The sequence below is a fragment of the Somniosus microcephalus genome, chromosome 5, assembly GCF_052327205.1.
Source record: "Somniosus microcephalus isolate GS21.2 chromosome 5, FLI_Smic_1.0, whole genome shotgun sequence".
In the NCBI taxonomy this organism is placed as follows: domain Eukaryota; kingdom Metazoa; phylum Chordata; class Chondrichthyes; order Squaliformes; family Somniosidae; genus Somniosus; species Somniosus microcephalus.
The window spans coordinates 180,492,166-180,513,299 of record NC_140991.1 but is presented as its reverse complement, the minus strand read 5'-3'; the positions used below and the strand labels follow the sequence as shown (position 1 = coordinate 180,513,299).

The following is a 21,134-nucleotide window of genomic DNA, read 5'->3' as shown; positions in this document are numbered from 1 at the left end:
GACTAACCAGGGTCAGGAATCAGATCAGAGCAAACATCCAGGTCCAAATAACTCACTGTCAGACAATACCTTAGATTGCCAATCAAGGGATTAACTAACAGATATTATAATTATGTATAAATAGGGATCAGTACAGGCTACAGTTTGCTACTGCTGATGTAGACTCACAGTACCCAATTGAATTAGTGTTGTTGAAAGATAATTACTTCAGGAATTTCAATCTGCTGACATCAGGTGTACTAAAATTCAGAAAGCTCAGCTTGGTGAACAAATTTATGCTCTTCTCATTTAACTTGATTCCTGGGAGTTGCAGGTTATTTCCTAGATGTCAATCTGTCTGTTGATGGCTTGTCTGCAATTTAGTGATTCATTTTCACAGCCTTATAGTAACCTTTTCCTGTTTGTAGCTTATTATTTCAAAGGTTATTTTGTCAGTTTCATTGATCATCATTTATTTAGTTAGCGTGCTAATCTATGTACCTGCATTAATTGTTGTACAACTTAATGGCATTGTTATCTGCAAGGTATGCATATTTGACTGAGTCATTATGGTACCTTTAAGATCATATGGCACTCTTACATATTTTACATACTTGAATAATTAAAGGTAGATATCAGCAAAACTGAGGCTTTTCCTTCGCAGTTGTCTGCAGACTGAACAGAGTGGAGATGTGGTCTTGGTTAAGTGGCCACTGAACATGACTGTCATAGCATTGGCTTGGAGTCTGTTGTGGTGTTTTAGATGGATGATGGTGGTGTGGAGCATAGTTTGATATTTTGTTTTTGTTTTGTTATGACTGTTTTTCACTAATATTGCAATAGTGATTTCTATTATTCTAGAACATTCCACAATGCATTTAAGGAAAAGCGAGATAAACACATGAGGGAGAAGGAATTGAAGGTTATGCTGATAGGGTTAGATGAAGAGGGGTGGGAGAAGACTTGTGTGGACGGACCATAAACACCGGCACAGACCAATTGGGCCAAATGACCTGTTTTGTGCTGTACATTCTATGTAATTCTGTGTTATAAATTAAGTGCTGTTGGCCATTTAGTTGTTAGTGTACAGTTTGTGGTTCTATTTAGTTATCCATCTTCATGTTACCGAGCTAATTATTTTGCGTTCACAGGCGCATTAAATCTGCTGGTGTTCTTTCTCAGTTTTTGCAGTCCATTTTCCATTGTCGCCTACAATGGACTGTCATGGATGTTTGCATGAAGATGTCATCTATTTGGATAGATTTTCATTTAGTAACTTTCAAAAGGGAATTGTGTGTATATATACTTGAAAAGGAAAATTTTGCAGGGCTACGGGGAAAGACCGGGGTAGTGGGACTAATTGGATAACACTTTTGAAGAGCCAGCACAGGCACAATGGGCAGAATTGTCTCCTTTTGTGCTGTAAGATTCTATGGCCTAGAAATTGAGTAGCCTTAGCGCCGCATTTGAGGCGCTAGAGGGCCTAGCGCTGGAGTTATGGCCAGTTTAGAAATTCCCTGGGGCCCTAGAATCGGCGGTAGACCGGTTGCGCTGCGCCGGCACCGATGACGTCATCGGTGTGCGCAGCGTCCCGGTTGCCGTGGTGACGGGCCCCAGCACCGAAATTGAGTTGCGGCCGCCTCGCCCGTGGCAGCCGCAACTAAGATTTTTTCAACCGAGTCTTCCCCGAGTTAGCGCCGGCGCATTAAGGTCGCGCGGCGGCCGGCCAGCCGCTTTCCCGCCGGCCGCCTGCCCGCACCTCCCTCCCCGGACTCCTCCACCCCCCCCCCCCCGCGGAACAGATGCGTCTGGCCTGCAAGCCCGGCACTTGTCCGAGGTGCCGGGCTCATTTTTTTCAATATTTGAACGGACAGCGGGCGGGTGCAGGCAGCTCCTCCTTAACTGAAGGAGGAGGCCTGCACTTCCCCAGCCTGCCGCACCGCATCGGGTCCCGCAGCGCCGGATTAGCGCCGCAATGTGGCAGTCAGCGCCCATTGGGAGGCGCTCACGCCCGCCAGTAGCGCCGGCAGCCGTCTGGGCGCGGCGCTACTGAATTTTTGGCGCGCGCAGGGGGACTTAGCGCCGGCGCTAAATTTCCGGCGCTAAAGCCCTGGCGCGGCGCCAACTCAATTTCTAGGCCTATGATTCTAATAGGAAGGGAAATTGTGCTATTCTTGGTCTGTTTTACAGGCTACAGAACAGTGGAGATGAGCTAGAAGGGGAGATTTGTAGACAGCTCATAGAGATATGTTAGAACAACAGGGAAATAATATGGGATGATTTTAACCATCCCAAGATAGATTGGGAATGCTTTTTAGAATGCATCCAGGACTGCTTCCTAGATCAGTGTATTTATCATCCAGGAAAGAAAGAATAATTGCTTGATTTAGTTTGGGGAGATGAAGTAACTGGTGCTAGTAGGAGAACAGTTGGGAAACAGCAAACAACATGAATATGAAAATAGAAAAGGATTAGGAAGAGTCAACAATAAGGATGTTTAACTGGAAAAAGGGCAAAGTTCAGCAAGATAAGAAGTGATCTGACCTAAATTAACAAGCATGATAATGACCAACAGTGGTAAATCTTCAAATATGAGATGGATAGAAGACAAAATAAATATATTCATATGAGGCATAAAAGGGGTTCACCAATTGATAGAGCTCCATGGCTAAACAGAGATCAGAACTAAATTGAAACTTAAAGGAAAGCACATGATAAAGTTACAGCTAACAATAATAAAATCATGAGGAATATAGAAATGTGATGGGGAAGTGAAAAGGGAGAAACGAGCTAAAAGGAAATATGAGCAAAGGCTAGCAGATAATATAAAAGGAAATAGCAGCGGCTTTTATAAACACACAAAAAGCAAAAGAATAATTAAAGAGAGGGTAAGACCGTTCTGGGCTGAAGGGGGGAATCTAGTTGTGGAGAATGTAGATATGGCGGAGATCTATCTATAATATAGTAAAACCTGCATCTGCACCACTTTGATTTCATGTTATGTTTTTGTCACACTTTTTCTATGTCGACTTTTTTGCATTATAATTTCCTATGTCCACATTTAATATGGATTTCTCCTATGTAAACTTGTCATGCTGTAACTGTACCCTCCCCCCATTGGTGTCCCTGCAGTACATCGTCAGTCCTGTCGCCTAGCTCTAGCAGCGGTGGTGGCATTGTAGCTACTTTATCTCAATATAAACACTCAAGTTGATGTGGCAATGTTATGGTTGCTTTTACTTCAGGCTCCCTGGAATATTCTCTTTAGGTATAACAAAGATTATAAGAGAATACCCTAGAGCATAATTGCTACAATATGCTTACTCCCACCAGGGCACCCTCTCGTGTTCAATTAACAATATGCAAGTACAATATATATCAGCGGCTATCTTCTGTGTGCTAGGTGCTGAATCTGCAACTCCCCTGTTGATTCTCTTCTTTTGTTGCTGCTTGCACGGGGCCAAAAACCAAAACTGCACCCCTTGAAGGAATACATTTTTTTTCAATAGTTGGCCTTCCTTCATTGGCTGTAAAGTGCTTTGGGACATCCAGTGGTCGTGAAAGGCACTATATAAATGCAAGTCTTCTTTCTTTCCCCCAACCTGAGAGAGCGTTGAAGAGCTCCTCGCAAATGTTTATTAAATGGCCCACTTCTGCCCAGGAATAGGGAGATCGCCAGAGCTCATTTTAATATGTTTTGAATCGGCCCCTTCACCCCACACAGAGAGACTACTGGAATGCTATTATTTTTTCAAAATCCATCCCGGAGTCAGTCAGGCCTTGTCTTTCAGTTTGAGAGGAGTGGAGGTGCAGTTTAAACAAAAGGCTTTTAAAAATAATCTTCTAACACGGAACTTTCATTACAATTGCTATTGGAGATATATTTATTCGGGTCTTGAAAGGAGGAAGAATGTAATATTTGTGGACGATCTTGTGTGTTACTACAGTGCCACCTAGCAGTGCGGCCTGTTTGAGAAGTAGTGGCATGTGAGCGAGTGTGAGGGGATGAAGAGCTATGCGTTTGTGCATGTGGAGAAGCTGAGAGCCTATGATGTGTTGTTTCCTGTTAAACTACAGTTGCTTCTCCTTTTTGCTTTGTCTGCTTCCTCCCTCTCAAACTCATTTGTGCCAGATATATTTCCCAATATTTAACTAGGGAGAAAGAGACTGCAAATTATATTTAGTCAATGGAAGGTAGATCTGAGTTTGTAATTAAATGTATTGGCTGAATAAAATAACTCATCGCACTCTCCTTGGAGAGGAAAAGGAACATTAAAAGATCGACTTAAGAATGGCTGCTGAATGATTTTAACACTAAAGGACAATCTAGCTCACCCTTTAGCTGTTGAACAGCTGTATTTGCTTTTTGTAATGGGGAGCCTCTAACTGTGACTTGTTAACCATATATAAATTATTGTGTATTTGCATTTTTTTTATACAGGGACTGAAAAAGAAACATTGAAGCTCTTGTAATAATGGAGCAGCTTGTAATGGGGAAGCCTTTAACTACAGTTTTGTGAATGTATAACTTCCTGCATCATTTTCTTTGGGGGTGAGGGCAGGAAATGGGACTTATTTAAACTCTGCTTGTTGTAATTTGGAGGAGCATCTAACTACAGTTGGTTGACTATAATTAACTGTTCATAATAACACAATTTTATTCGGCTGCTTCACCCCATGCAGCGAGACCATTTTCCTACCATTTCAAATGCTTATTCACTTTGGGGCTCTCACCAATGGGATGTACTTAAACTGTTGTAATGGGGAGTCTAACTACAAATTATTTGCTATTTACTGCTTCTTCATAGAAACATAGAAAAATAGGAGCAGGAGTAGGCCATTCAGCCCTTCGAGCCTGCTCCGCCATTCAGTATGATCATGGCTGATCCTCTATCTCAATACCATATTCCCGCTCTCTCCCCATACCCCTTGTTGCCTTTTGTGTCGAGAAATCTATCTATCTCCTTCTTCACTTGGGAGCTGCGAATTGAAAGCTGTTAATTTGATCTTCTGTAAACCTTTCAGGATAGAGAACAGTATCTGTAAAATGCTTTCCATTAATTTTTTTTTAAATTGGCCCCATTTCATTGAGTGAGAGATGAACTGGTCAGGGATTGGCTGGGGGTCAGTGCTGTAAATCATTTTTCAACTTCCCCAACTCCCATACTGGATTGGCTCCCTCTGTCCGTCCTGACCAAACACTGGCCTGGCTTCTTTGTGGGCTCTGGATTGGCACGATGTTGCCATAATGGTACCATGATTTCTAACATTTGTCAATGTACTCCATGTTTTATTTATTTACAGAATCCAACAATTTTCCACCAACTCAGTTGCAGAGAGAAGTGGCTGCAACCTAAAGCATATGAAGCTGAAGAAGGTTAGTTGTGGAGGAGAAATCTAAGGACCAAGTAATACCCTGAGCCTCCTTATTGCTGATCCATTCAATAGGACCCAAATTCTGATCAATCAGGCCTCTACCCCACTCTGGGATTTTCAGAAATGTTTGCAAGTCCTCCTGGTTAAATGAAGAGCACGTGGAGTTTATGCAGTTGCAAATTTCAAATTTCAGGCTTTGGTGTCAAGGTAGCTTGCATTTTTCAGACCGGTGTCATGTGGAGAAAAGGAGCTAATTTTTACAACCTTGCTTGTTGTGACCAATCGGCAGATCTCTGCTGTTTGTGTTAGGAGCAGCCTTTTATACTGCCAATATCTATGCTGGAAGCATGGGTGATACTCTGAGCTTAGTAAATAAAGGAGAAGGATGCTGCTGGGTTATTAAAAGCTAGGATAAATCAAATATTGCACCCAGCAACATAAGACACTTCATTTAACTGACACAACTGCCCTTTATGGATGCTGACACTATTGCAGTGCAAATGGTTGGATGCATGAGGGTTTAAATTTAACATTGTTGTGCCCATTTTATGGGCCTCAAATGGTCACAACAATAACCAATTTAACAGGATGGAGGCCCAATATGCACAGGAGTTAGGGCCACTGCTAAATTGGTCAGCATCATTTTTAGGTGGCCCTGGAGAAATGAGGCTCCTACCCTCATTTCAGACCCGGGTTCTTAAATTTGTTTGCCCTAGTTGGAGCTAACGGCATTTACAGTTCCTAAGCAGTCTAACCTTAAAAGGACTGCTGAAGTCCTCTCAAAAAAAGGTCAAGAAATGTTTTAGTATTTTGTGAAGTTGGAAGAAGCAGGAGTGCTCCTCCTGGCTCCATAAAACAACTGCGGGCTGCTACTGGCCCAACCTTGCCCCCCTCCCGATCGTCTTACCCCAGCGAGGACTGCAATTTGTAAGGCCCTGACTGACAAGCTGTGTCGGGTCACCTCGTTGGTGTTCACAGTTCACTTGATTTATTCTGATGAGACCTGGCGATGAATATACTTTGGTCCTTGGGCCTCTCTGTTCCAGCGCACCATCACTGCACCGCCAGAATCGTGCCTGGTTTGGGGCGCTAAGGAACTTAGGTCCCATGTAGTTTGAGTGACATCCCTCTGCCTGTATTCATACTCCGAACCTAAGAACTATTATGCTATAACAGATTCCATCCTCTTGAATGTAAGTAAGAAATCTATTTTTGTATGAATATGGCTCATTTAGACAGTGATCTTTTAACCTAAAACTTAGAATAGTCCTATTCGGACCATTGGCTCCCTGTGACCTTAGTCCACACTGATCAAACAGAATGGGAACTTACAGAAAGGTGTCATTTTGAAAATGTTATTTCTGTTTGCATGTATCGTTTTACTGTTTGCACATGGAAGGTACTAATAGCTGTAACTTGATAGCATGCATAAAATGCAGAGATGTTCATCACTTTCTCGAATGAATATTCCATGTTTTCTTATTGTACGCTGCTTTTACCTATATACTCCAAAATGTTGGGAATTGAATCATTTTGAAACGTTTATTTTCATTTTTCCCTGCAGTTTTCTGCCGTGTGTATGTGGCAGACCATTCCTATGTCAGCTTCCGAACTAAGATGTCAACGTCAGCACAGGAAGTTCTTCACACTGTGGCTGAACAGCTCCAGCAATGTGAGCAGGATTTGATACTGGTAGCGGTCACCTCCACTGAGGGTGAGTTTCCCTTTTGCCCTATCAAATTAAAAAGTTTTAACACAAAAATGGATACTTCAATTATTATTGCTGTTTAGGTTGCAAATTTTAGAAACTATTGATTGTTTTTGTGCAGAGTGTAATGTACTTTTACCAATTGCTGTTTTGACAGGTTTTTAAGAATTGAAATGGCCATTTTGCCCGATTACTAATTCAAGGTTTTTCCTGTTTCTAGAAAGGCAAATTCTTCAACCTGATGATGTGTCCATTTTAAAATCTCTGGATCCCACCACTCGCATATTTGTTTGTAGAAAAGATCCCAATGATTTCTTGGTAAGAAACAATTTTCCTACTTTTGTGAAGTGAACCATGCACCAATATTCCTGGTTTCTTTGTCTACTCTCGGGTCTCTGCTGGGTGGTGTTAACTTATGCAATACCAGCTGTGAATGTGGCTGTATTGCAAACTGTAGATAGACTGGACGCTGGACTGCATTACACAATCAAGGACAAGCAGGAAGAATGCTAGACTCCAAGTCGTTGCTCAATTTTGAAAGCTAACAGACATAAACACCCATTTAATTCCATCTCAATGTTGGTATTATTTTTACCAAGTTTGTAGAGCTCTCCTTGTGCTTCCTGTACCAGTGCGACCACATCACCACTTTAAAATCAGCAAGATTCATTTGAAATTCCATTCTCTGGTACTTTAGCAGAGATGTTAGCTCATTATTTTAAAAGGGTTAACACCTCACCTAAGATAGCAGACAGAGAAATTTCAGACAACCCATCTTTTGTATAGATTATCCCACAGCATTATCCCAGGGCCATAGGACTTCATTATAATTTATCCAATAGAGAGCACACATCCAGTTATTAATCTGATATTCATATATCTGTTCCAGACTCTTACAGCAGAAAGTGACCAAACACCACAGAGAACTGTCCAAATGCTTGGAATGAACACCTGGCAATTGGCTAACAAACTAACCAATTTTGATTGGGATTTGTTTAACTGCATCTGTGAAGTAAGTGTTATGCATTAAACATGCTATAGACTAACTTATTTGCACACTTCAAAGCATTTATTCATTGCTGTTGAGAATCTTCACTGTTGTAAATGAACATTTTGAGTAAAGGTTGAACTTTTTCTTAGCAACCTCTGAAATAAGTAGATATGGTGCACGGTACCTGAAGGAAGCGGCGTGCTCTTTGTTCCCTTTAGCCAGCTGTTTGTGTTAAACAAACACTGAATTAGTGCCAGAGCAAGCGATTTGTTTAAACTAAAATTCTCATTAGCTGAATGATCATTAACCAGCCTGTACTGTACTACTTATCATGTAATATTTAGCTAAAGTCAATTCTGTCTGATGAATATTCAAAATCTGCATTTGAATAAAATACAGAACCATTGGATATGTATTTGCGGGAATGTTTGTTTGCCCTACAAATTCCTCCCACCCCCAAACTCACCGTTCCTCTGATTCCGGCATCTTGCGCATGCCCCTGCTACACAATTGGCTGCTGTGCCTTCAGCCACCTAGGCGTCATGCTCTGAAATTCCCTTCAGAAATCCTTGCACTTTTCCACCTCTCTTTCTTTAAGACCCACCTTAAAACCTACCACTTCGACCAAGCCTTTGGTCACCCCTCTTAGGAACTCCTTCCTTGCTTGTTTTTCTACTTTTAAAGGTGCTATATAAATCCAAGTTCTTGTTGGAATTTTTGTTCAAATTAACAGAAAAATTTTGACTTAATTGTTGAGAAGAGTGAAAGTCCAGGTGTGGATCTAAATTGGGCCAGTTTGATCAGGCTGTGGCAGAAACATGAACTGTTCAATCAGGGCTCAGATTAATCGTGGATTTTACTGTATTGTTAAAATTCGGTTGTTTTGCGCCTCCCGTTAGCGCCCCGTAACGGGGCGCAAAGCACCTAGTGCCCAGGCATGGCGCCGCTAACGCCTCCCGCGAAATTCAGCAGGAGGTTAGCAGTAGCTGGTAGCGCCCCGTGGCGCTGCACCTCTGGCGACTACATCAGCGCCCCGGCCGCAAACATGGCTCGCGCCCCCTGACCTACCGCCAGATGCTATGTCTGACAGGGTCAGGGTGCTGCGTTTGTGGCCGGGGCGGCGCAAATTAAAGGGCAGGTGCCGGGCGGCCATTTCTTTTGGGCTGCCTGCCAGCACCTGCGCCCCCTCGCTGCCTCCTGCGGGGTGCCAGCCGCGATCCGTCAGCCCGGCACTCATCTTGAGTACCGGGATCTTTTGCTGGCACCCCGCTCCCCGGTGGTCCAGCAGGGCCCCAGTGTGCGCTGCGCTAGGCCCCTCCCCTTTAATCAGGGGAGGGAGGCCTGCAGTACCGTGGCACTACGTGCCGACACTCATGGCGCTGCTGCATGTAGCACCGCGATATTCAACGGGAGCGCCCCAAGAGGGAGGGGGAGTGCTTCCAGTAGCACCCCGCCTCCTGCTTGGGATGCTTCTATTCAATTTCGGGCACGAGGGCGCTAACCTTTTTCGGGGCGCTAAAATTATAAGCGAAGTTAGTGCCCCAAAGGGGGCGCGACCCAATTTTTCCCTGGTGTCTTTTGCCCAGAAATATGGAGAAATGATCATTTTTTGATTTTTAAATAGATGAGGACATAGTGGTTATAGTAAAAAATCTCTTTTAACTGAATGGCTTTGACTTGATTCAGATCCACAATTAATGTCCGAACTCCAGCTGAATCCCTTATACATAACAAAACAAAACAGAAATAAGTGAAGGGCAAATAAAGCTGATCATTGCTTCCGCCATTTCTTTTTGCTTGCTGCCCCCATTCCACAGCACATTCTTTATCTGAGACAGTGAGCAGCAATGCTCTCTCAGACCTCTGCCCATTCTGCTCTGTAACTTCCTTGCAAGCGTTAAGATAGGATGACTCCCCCTCCAGTTTCCCCTCATACCCTTTGGGGAAATAGCTAGTCTTTTTTCTGTACTTCCTCCTGACATCATGACAAGAACAGGAATTTATTATGCAAGGCATCCCAACTATGAACCCATATTCTACCAGTCTTTTCTTTATCGTGTTGGTAAATTAGCTCATTATAGCTCCATGTCAGCCAACAGACTCCGCTTTGAAAATACGTTTGATCCTTAGCATCGCTTTAAGGATGTTTGCTACCAAATATAGCAAATTATCAAATGGCAGCATTGAGCTGAGTTTCTGCTGAAAAAAATAAAAAACAAAATCTAGTGGCCTGGAAATTAATTAGAGCCCATTTTCGGGTGTGAACCAAGCGGTGGCAACAACCATCGCGGCTAAACTGATGGGATAATGGACCACGTGATATTGGTTCCTATGTCAGCAGGAAGTGACCAACATACTGCAGGCACTAGTCACACCTAACAGGCAGTTCACCAGTTGTGGGGAGGAGCAGAATTGCGTGGCAAGGACAGAAGATCATTACATAAGAACCAAGAGCAGGAGTAGGCCATACGGCCCCTTGAGCCTGCTCCGCCATTCAATAAGATCATGGCTGATCTTCAACCTCAATTCCACTTTCCTGCCTTATCTCCATATCCCTTGATTCCCCATGAGTCCAAAAGTCTATCTATCTCAGCCTTGAATATACTCGACAATTGAGCATTACACAGCCCTCTGGGGTAGCGAATTTACAACCCTCTGAGTGAAGAAATTCTTCCTCATCTCAGTCTTAAATGGCCGACCCCTTATTCTGAGACTATGCCCCCTAGTCCTAGACTCTCCAGCCAGAGGAAACAACCTCTCAGCATCTACCCTGTCAATCCCCCTCAGAATCTTATATGTTTCAATGAGATCACCTCTCATTCTTCTAAACACCAGAGAGTATAGGCTCAATCTCTCCTCGTAGGACACTGGCCAAGAGCCATGATACGTTAGGGTTGAAGGGAAGCGAGCATGAGCAGGCAGCAACCCGCAGTGCTTCTCCTGGCTCCACATTCAAGTAGGTTTTAAGTACCTTTGTGTTTCTTCAATGCCTCCATCGGCTCCTTTAAGAATCGCTGGTTAGGCTGCTGTAGAAACAAATAAACCACAAGCTCCAGTAGATTTTTGCCCAATATAGCAGAAGGGTCCTGCAACAGGCACAGGACCCTTATTTGCATATTTAAATTGGACCAGTGCTCTTTTCAGGCAGCCACCAGGGATGGCTGAAAGCACTGTGGTCCATATCAGGTGCAGGACCTCACGACCAGAAATTGGTATATGTTGCGCCCATTTTACAGCACTGTCATTGTTTACAGTGCACGCTTAACCAGTTAATGTTTGTTATTAAAATAACTAATTAATGCAAACTTCAAACCTGTTGAACGTGATGCTCTGCAGAAATTCATGGCAACCTATCCTTGTATGTGCCATAGTCTGTGACTGCTGTGTGTCACATTTCAGCAGCAACACCTAAGAACATTTTCATAAGTGAAGAAAATTTTCATAAGTGAATAAAGTAATGCTGGGCCTATACATGAAGTAGGCATGGGAGTGCCCTGGCCAAATCCTGTGCAAAGTGAGGCTTGTAAATTAAATGTTGCTGTTATATAAAAAACCTTCTTGTTATTCTTGAAGACACATTATTGACAGGGTTTCTGTATGTGAGAACAGAAACTCTCGCTGCAAACAGAATGACTGAGTGCCTGCACCCTGAGCGAACCGAACAGTACCTCCAGGCTAGCTCTCCAATAGCATTGGACACAAAGGGGGGAATTTCAACCCCACACCCCCACCAGGCAGGAGAGGGTCAGAGGGGGGAGAGTTTCAATTGGTAAAAAAGTCAAACCCAACCCGCCGCGAAGGCGCCTACTTCCGGTTGAACCATGTTGGGTTCGGCATTGGCCGAGGACCCCGCTCTTGAGAGGCAGGTCAGTGATTTTAATATGTTAATAAGGCTGCATTCCTCAGATTTTGGCAGCTATTTAAGTTTAACAGCTGAGAGCCGGATTTCCCGGCAGCTAAAGGAATATGGGAGCTACCAGATCCAGCACTGCTTGTGGGCCAAGAGGAGCTGGACTGCTTCCCCCCCACCCCTCAAGTAAACCTGCTGCAATCTCTTCCCCACCCCCTCATGCTCTGCTCTCTCCCTCCCTCCTCGCTGCCACACTCCAAACACCCCATCACCCACCAATCTTCTTAATTGCTGGGCAGGTACAAAGTAAAAACATTCTAATAAGGTCCTGCGGTTACATTCGGCAGGATCTCCACATTCCTGGCATTTCTGGGTTTCCCGGCCGTTGACACATGCCTCTGCTCTCTTCCCGCCTCCCCATAATTATCGGGGTCAAAGGGTTGGTAAAAACAGTAAAATAGGGCAGTGTGTCCCAAAAAATGCTCAACAGAATTCTGTGAATAATTGCCAGTCCCGCCTGGCCCCTCTGCATGTAAGTGAGAGTGGGTGGACATGGCCTAGGTCGCGTGCCATTCCCAACAATATATATCTGAGAGCACATCACTATATAAGTCATGGTATGAGTAGCACTATAGTATCCTTGAGGTAGATACTGCATTGAGGGGGCCAACTTGGTTGGTTGTGATAGCGAAAGCTTTATGAACCATTGTCTGAACATTGACTGTTTGTTGCTCTAGAACTTCTCCGAAGTATTCTCTTGCTAGTTATAGTAAGTACTGCAGAAAGTTAATTTTTGGGCTGGAGAAATGGATTAGAGAAGATCCCTTTCTTCATGTTTTAAGATGAGGAAATGGAAGATGATATATTGGAAGCACTTTGTGACACATCACAGGACACATTGGCCCAAAAATTGCTGGAGTGGGGCATCTCGCAGTGACTGCCATGAATTGGATTTTTTCGATACCTTTCAGGTCATGTTATTTTTGCACCACAAATTGCTGGAAATGCGAATTGATAATAGCACGGTGACGTCAGCGGGGCAGCTGGGATCTTCTGAACGTTTGGTCCAATAGTCTATCTCCTTAACAAATGAAATTTGAGGATCGAGAAAGAAACAGAGCCAACAACAGAGAAGAAAATAGAGCGGGGGAGAGTTTTAACTCCAACCCATCTCCAACACACCCACTTCCAGTTTTAATGGTGGCGGGTTGGGAGGCAAGCGTCTAACCTGCTCTCCCCGCCTGTCATCATTTAAATATTTTAATGAGGTCACATACCTCAAATTGTAGGACAGTTTTAAATTTAAGTGCTGTGGGCCAGGTTTCCCAGGGCTTGGGAAACCCAGCAGCTGAAGGGAGGAAAGAAGGGCCGGGTCCATTTGGTAAGTGCCTTTTCGGCACTGCTTGTGGGCCAGGAGGAGCAATCAGCCAGCCTCTCAATCTGGCTGGCTACCGGACGGGAAACAGAGTAAAAAAATTAACCAGTTAGGTCCTGCCGTTAAATTCAGTTACCCGCATTTCCAGGTTTCTCGGCCGCTACAACTCCCTCGCCCCCACCGCTCCCTCCCCACCTCCCCATAAATATCAGGCCCAGAGTGAATCAGAGTCAAATTAAATACAGGAAGAGAAATAAACGGAGTGGATTAAGAGATAGAAAAAGGGACAGAAAGGAAAAGTAGGAAAAAATATATATTTTTAAAAGACTCCACTGCTTCATTGTTCCCTTTCTGGGCTTCCAAGGTTGAGTGGCATGTGAGGACCATAAATCACATCACTAACGAGTCCTTACAACATGAATCATTAGCCCTAAATGGTTGTGGCGAGATTCATTTGTATCAACGACATAAATTCAGGAATTTTGTGACACACAATGGGGAGGCTCACCTGAGAGAGAGTCATTTTTTCGGTTTTGGTGAGGCTAATGGCGGAGTGGCACAAATCATCCAGCAATTTGTGGTGAGTCAGAACACGTGGCCTATCTCTTCTCCACAAATTTCTGGGGTTTTTATACCTTAATAATGGCGGGCACTGTGAACTTGCCATTATTTTTCCAGCAGTTAGTGGGTAATGTTGATGCAGCTCCCCAGGGTTTATGGACTTAGAGCCCTAAAAACACGTTGCACCCAAAAGTGGGCATGCAGGGGGCCTGAAAGAATAGGCCCGAGGTGCACCTAATATTGGGTATCGGGCCTCGGTATCATCAAATTGACAAACTGCAGACACCTAATGGGCATTCCCCGGCAGCTCGCCGGAGAAAAGGACTCAAATTCCTCAAAAGGGGATCTGGGGGGGTGGGGTGGGAGATGATCAGGAGTGGTGGGGGCGGTGGTGATCATGAGGGAGGGTAGCTGTGGCCAGGATCGGGAAAGGTGCTTAGCAGGGTTTGAGATCGCGATTGGAGGTGGGGTGGGGCGGGGGGGGTGAAATGGTGGACTACAGCAGCCTGCGTGGTTTGAATGTGATATTCAAGTAGTATATTTTAAACCCTGACCATTTTGGTTGTGGTTCCGTTAAGGAAAATGGTCCTTGGGCTTATGTTAATAGGCTTTTGTCCCCTCCAATTTTGTCCGTTTGCCTCGCCCAGCAGCAGTCCTAAGGTTTGCACTGTGAAGAGTGGGCGGAGGACAGGAGGGGGGCCGAGCACGGGCCGGCAGCAGCATGCAGTAGTGCTAAGAAGCCAGGAGGAGCATTAGGCCCCTTATTGGTATATTCAAGGGGCATAACCCCTGTTTTAGGTGGCCGCCAGGGATGGGTACAACAAAGTCCAATTTTGCCCCCAAGGTGTACAAACACACTGTAGCACAGATCGGTAGGATGTGATTCCTAACCTGGTCACTCAGGGTGAATCTCCAGGGGGCTTTTCCCGCTCCTCCTCAGTAAGAGCCAAGGAATCCCCAGAAACCACAGTTTACGCAATTTCTCCTGGATTTCTGCTGCTCTTCGGCCAATGTTATGACAGACAAGTGGGAGAACCCCCACGGAAATTCAACCCCTCAGTCCTGCCATTGGAAGTAAGGAAGGCAGATGAGCAGAGGAAGGGTGGGAGATTTGGAGAGGGAGGTGAAGTCAGCTGTGCTCCTAGCTCCTTACAGCTCGACTTAGCTGTGATGTTCATTGAAGGGATTCCGTGGCCAGTACTTGTGCCATTGATGGCACTCTGTACTGCACAGGACCCCTCCTGTACCAATGGACAACTACATTTTCATGGCTCTTGTGAGTTCCCACTGGGTTTTCAGTTTAAAATTAAACTCATGGTGCCAGATTCACTTTGTTTCAGTATAGCAAGTATGGGTCTCTGCCCTGAGGGGAGCAGTGCACAGATGTTGCAGGTTTCCATTTAAATATGGTTCCCTGGGCCCTTCTGAGAATGTAACAGTGCCTCGTTTCTCCATGTGAGAAGGTGGGTAAGATCTATGCCCAGTTCTTTTGCCAAAATAAGAGGTTTGTGGGAGCTCTGTGGATGGATTTATTCTCTGCTCTCTCTTCCTCTGAGTTTGGGCATTGACTTCATTCAGCACATCCTTTGGGGAATTCACTGTGTGGAGAATCATAGAGGAGAATCCATATGGTGCAGCCAGACCAATGAGTGTTGTGTTAGGACTTGGAGAGGAGGAAAAACATTCTCAATTTTCATTATTTTTATATGGAATAGTTGGTTATAAATAAAATAAAAATCATTTCTGCACAAAAAGCATTTTGTATAGCTTTTTGTATAAAAGCTGTACAAGAAACTGTCTCCAGTGTTGTCTCCAAACCAAGCCAATGTAAGCCTCACTTGCAATCACATTGAACTATGTACTTTCTATACAGTAAAACAAAGAACGAACTTGCATTTATATAATGCCTTTCACTACCTCACGACATCCCAAAGTGCTTTACTGAACGTATGAACTGTAATCACTGTTGTGGTGTAGCAAACATGGCAGCCAGTTTGCGCACAGTAAGGTCCCACAAACAGCAATGAGATAATGGCCAGATAATCTCTTTTAGTCATCTTGTTTGAGGGATAAATAATGGCCAGGACACTGGAGTGAACTCTCCTGCTTTCCTTCAAAAAATGCCATGTGATCTTTTATGTCCACCTGAGATGGTAGATGTGGCCTTGGTTTAACGTCTCATCCGAAAGGCGGCACCTCCGACAGTGCAGCACTCCTCAGAAATACTCAAATTGTCAACCTAGATTTTGTGCTCAAGTCTCTGGAGTGGGATTATGAACCAACAACCTTCTGATTCAGAGGTGAGAGTGCTACCACTGAGCCACAGCTCATACCTAAATATACCAGAAATTGTATACTAGAAATGTGATGTGTGACATTGTATTGCAACTAATAAAGTACTGCACAGAAAAAAATGAAACATCTGGGTTAAAAAATCAAATCAAATCAAATCAACTTTTATTGTCATTGTTAGTGCACAAGTGCAGTACAACGAAATGTAGGCTTGCGGCTCCCGAGAGTGTACATTTAGATTAAGACATTTAAACATTCAACATACATTTGGCTTGTAATACATTAACATAAACATAACCATAATAAAGTGCATTGGCAGATGTGCAGGCTTTAGAGTTTATTTGTGGAGTTCAGTAGGATGACAGTCCTGGGAAAGAAGCAGTTCCTAAATCTGGTCGTACGGGTGCGAATGCATCTGTAGCGTCTCCCAGATGGCAGGAGGGCGAACAGACTGTGGCTGGGGTGGGTAGGGTCTTTGATGATGGACCGTGACCTCCGTAAACAGCGTTTCTGGTATATGTGCTCTATGGTCGGTAGCCGGGTGCTGGTAATGCGTTGGGCAGTTTTGACTACCCTCTGCAGGGCTTTCCGGTCATAGTAGCTACAGCTGCCATACCATACTGTGATACAGTTTGTCAGGATGCTCTCTATTGGAGAGTGAACATGCAAATACTTCTTCCATTAAATAGCAGGTATTTGCTTTCCACAGGTACATACATTGATAACAGAGACGTGCACTGACTTTCTTTTGTTTGTGTCTCCTTTGCAGCAGGAACTGATTTATTACACTTTCCGCAGAGGGAACACCACAGCCAACCTTGACTTTCTGCTGCAGCGGTGCAATGAGGTTCAACTGTGGGTCGCTACTGAAGTCCTCCTCTGCAGCCAGCTGTCCAAACGTGTGCAGCTTGTCAAAAAGTTCATAAAGGTTGCTGCTCAGTAAGTGACAATGTCAGCCGATACAAATAGGCCATGGAGGGATTTGAAAACAAGAGTCATTTCAAGGTCATAGTGTTTTCAGGACGCATCTGCAGTGCTGAAAGGGATACTGTCCTTGAGGTCTGTGTTTGGCAAAGCTTTTCTTTGGCTGGGGAGCAAGAACTGATCACCATTTTCATCACAATCACCATCACATCACACACAATCGACCTAATCATGCATTTCAGTACAATTTAAATCATTGCATTGTTGTGTTTGCAAGCAAACTTTAAAGAAAATGCTGACTTCGAAGATTTATGACACTTTGTACAATAAAGAGGGAGCCATACAGAACCTTTTTAAAAAAAAAATACAGGTGAAAATAAGGAAGATGCACTTGAACATAATTATCTTTCTACTTTCTATTTGCATAAAGAGTGAGTGCTGCTTGATGACCTAATTAGGGCATCTGTCTAAAGAGGGATATTGAGCCCCGTGGCACAAGGAAGTGTAACGAACATACACGCAGTTGAACTGCTAGTTGCTGGAGGCCATTATTGTGGTGTATGTGCCTTTAAGAGCCCCTGTGTACTGTAATGCCGGTAATGGCCACTCGGGCTATATAAGCCTGTATAGTGTCTTGTATCTGTTAGTTCACCTCCAGACTTTGTTCAGTAAACACCTGTGAAACCAACTCCTGCATTCCGTGTCTCCATTAACACACGGATACAACAGTGGCGACGAATTGGAAACGGACTTACCTGCAATTCAGCAGCACCTCAAGGAGATCGATTCCTCAGACGAAAGTCGAAGAAAAACAAGAAAGAAAAAAACCAAACTGTGGTTTCACCAGCTAGCCGAGCTGGTGGCAAGTATTGCAATAATCCTTCCTGGGTGGCGGGCTGGGGCTCCATCGGCTGGCTCTGCAGCGGGGCCGAGCAGCGAAGGCGGAGGCAAACAGAGACAGAGGGTGGAGCACTCGGGAGACGGCCGGCGCTGCAAAGCAGGTCGGCGTTCGGACCAAGCAGAGGGAGGGAAAAGTCCCAGAGAGTCCGGCGGGAACGAGTCTCCACCTATTAAAAATACCTATGTAAATAAAAACCGTGGAGAACAGCGTTGTCAGCAGCGGCAGCGGCGGGAAAGCGCGGGAGGCGCCATTTTTTTCTGCGGGGAAGAAAGGAAAGCGCGGGAGGCGCCATTTTTTTTTCAGGATGCCTAAGACTGGCAATATTACTGCTTTCGATAGCGATATAGAGGATTGGACCACATATGTGGAAAGAGTGGAGGTATATTGCACAGCAAATGAAATAGAGGATGATAAAAAGGAATCAGTACTTCTAAATCTAATGGGCGCAAGGACATACGGGCTGTTATGAAACTTAATCACTCCAGCCAAACCGAAGGACAAGAATTTTAAGGAGATTGTTGATACCCTACAGGAGCACTTAAACCCAACACCGCTGCTGATAGCGGAACGATTCAAATTCTTCAGGAGGAATCAGCACAAGAATGAAAGTAACGCTGGTTACCTCACCGAATTAAGGAAGCTGTCAAAGCACCGCCAATTCAGGGCAAGACTGGCAGATTCTCTTCGAGACAAATTCGTCTGCGGTCTCCTAAGTGAAGGAACACAGAAAAGGCTACTTTCTGAGAAAGATTTGACACTGGACAAGGCTTTCAGTGTGGCTGTATCATACAAAACAGCCGCAAGAGGAGCTGCAGAGATACAGCAAAAGCCACAGGACTTCGGCACCCATGAAATGACACAGGGTTTCGAGAGATGTTATCGCTGCGGCAGATCCACCCATGACCAGAGGGACTGCTGGTTCAAGGACAAAGCATGCAGGCAATGCGGAAAGATTGGACATATTGCACGTGTATGCCGATCTGGAAACAAAAAATCCACGGACAGGAAAAACATCAATAAGGAAAAGTACAGAAAGGTACAAATGATGACGGACAGTAGCTCCAAAGATCAGAAGAGCGATAGCGACTCCGGAAACAAGAGACTAAGCTGTCTCAAATTACATAATGTAATTGCCAAAGAAGATTACCAGACCATTTGAGTTACCCTCACGATACCGGGGTCCCCAGTTAAAATGGAGCTAGATACAGGATCAGCTCTGACCGTCATAAGTCGACGGAATTACGAGCGGCTATTTCCGCATATACCTTTGAAAGACACATCCATTATCTTGAAAACATATACGGGGCAGAAAGTATACCCCAAAGGGAAAATAAGGGTGCCTGTTGTATACAACGGCAAGGAAATACAGAAGTTGTATTTATACGTTCTGCAAGATGGTGGTCCACCGCTGTTGGGACGTGAATGGATCAGGAAGATACGTTTAGACTGGCACTCCATTCAGGCACTGACGGTGACCAGTAAGAAAAAAAATGATGATGACGTCATACCTGAACGATTAAAAGACATCTTGGCCAACGCCAAGGAAGTGTTTCAACAAGAACTAGGAACCTTGAAAGGCGTCACCGCCTCAATAAAAGTGGAAGATGCGGCAATTCCCAAGTTTTTTAAGGCAAGGCCCGTGCCATACGCAATTCGTCCAGCAGTTGAGGCAGAGCTGGAGAATTTGGAAAAGGCAGGCGTATTATCCAAGATAGATTGGAGCGAGTGGGCAACACCCATCGTCCCGGTCATGAAGAAAACATTGAATAATGATAAATCTGAAGAACAGAGAAAAATTCGCATCTGTGGGGACTTCAAGGTGACTGTAAACCCGGTCCTTCACACGGTACAGTATCCTCTTCCGAGGATAGAAGATATTTTCGCCTCACTATCCGGAGGGAAACGTTTCACCAAAATTGACTTGGCACAGGCATATCTACAGATGGAGGTTGAAGAGGCCTCTAAAAAGTATCTCACGATAAATACACACAAAGGCCTGTACCAGTACAATCGACTGGTTTTCGGAGTAGCATCAGCTCCAGCTATCTGGCAAAGAGCTATGGAGCAAGTCCTCCAAGGGATTCCGGGGACTCAATGCTACCTAGATGACATCCTTGTAACAGGAGAAAACGACAACGAGCACCTTGCCAATTTGGAGCAGGTGCTCACTAGGCTGAGAGAACGGGGCCTACGAGCAAATCGCCCCAAGTGCGAATTTTTCCAGAAACAAATATCATATTGTGGCCACATAATTAACGAGGAAGGGTTGCATAAATCACCTGAAAAAATTGAAGCGGTCATAAAAGCCCCAGCACCTGAAAATGTCTCACAATTAAGGTCGTTCCTGGGATTGATAAATTACTATCATAAGTTTTTACCGAACTTGTCAACTCTTCTGCACCCTCTTAACGAACTGCTACAAACGGGAGTAATTTGGAAATGGAGCGAAGACTGTAAACGTGCCTTCCATAAATGCAAAGGCTTGATCACGTCCAAGGAAGTTTTGGCTCATTACAACCCACCACTGCCAATCAGACTGGCGTGCGATGCATCCCCTTACGGCGTAGGAGCGGTATTATCGCATAGATTCCCTGATGGCTCGGAGCGGCCGATAGCTTTTGCGTCACGCTCATTGAACTCAGCTGAGCGTAACTATGCCCAGATCGACAGGGAAGCACTCAGCCTGGTATGGGGAGTGAAGAAATTCAACCATTACCTACACGGACAAAAATTTACCTTGTTGACTGACCATCAACCCCTCGTCTCCATATTCAACCCTAATAAGGGTGTTCCCATTATGACAGCGCAAAGGCTGCAGAGGTGGTCCCTTTTCCTAGGGGCACACCAATATGACATAGAATACAAAGGATCAAAACAGCATAGGAATGCTGACGGTTTATCGCGCCTACCGTTGCCAATGGTAGAAGAGGCACCTACAGTGGACCCAGTGGAGATGTTCCGCTCAACCATAGTGGAATATCTACCAGTAACAAATTCTGCCATTGAAAAGGAAACGAGAAATGACCCGACTCTCTCACGAGTCTACGATTTAACGGTGAAGGGATGGCCAGCACATGGCGAACCACTGTTGCCAGCATTCTCGCAAAGAAGAGAACAGCTGTCAGTGTGCCGAGGAACCTTGATGTGTGGATCCAGAGTGGTGATTCCACCCAAACT

General features: G+C 44.6%; 1 protein-coding gene across 1 annotated transcript in view; it reads left to right on the top strand.

The window, feature by feature from the left end:
• The window catches only part of rapgef5a (Rap guanine nucleotide exchange factor (GEF) 5a), a 109,428-nt gene that overhangs the window by 73,872 nt on the left and 14,422 nt on the right, over window positions 1-21,134 (top strand). The window contains exons 6-10 of the mRNA XM_085988454.1: window positions 5,284-5,356; window positions 6,920-7,069; window positions 7,284-7,381; window positions 7,953-8,075; window positions 16,902-17,071. Coding sequence (XP_085844580.1) covers window positions 5,284-5,356; window positions 6,920-7,069; window positions 7,284-7,381; window positions 7,953-8,075; window positions 16,902-17,071 — 614 coding nt within the window. The remainder of the gene's footprint in view (window positions 1-5,283; window positions 5,357-6,919; window positions 7,070-7,283; window positions 7,382-7,952; window positions 8,076-16,901; window positions 17,072-21,134) is intronic.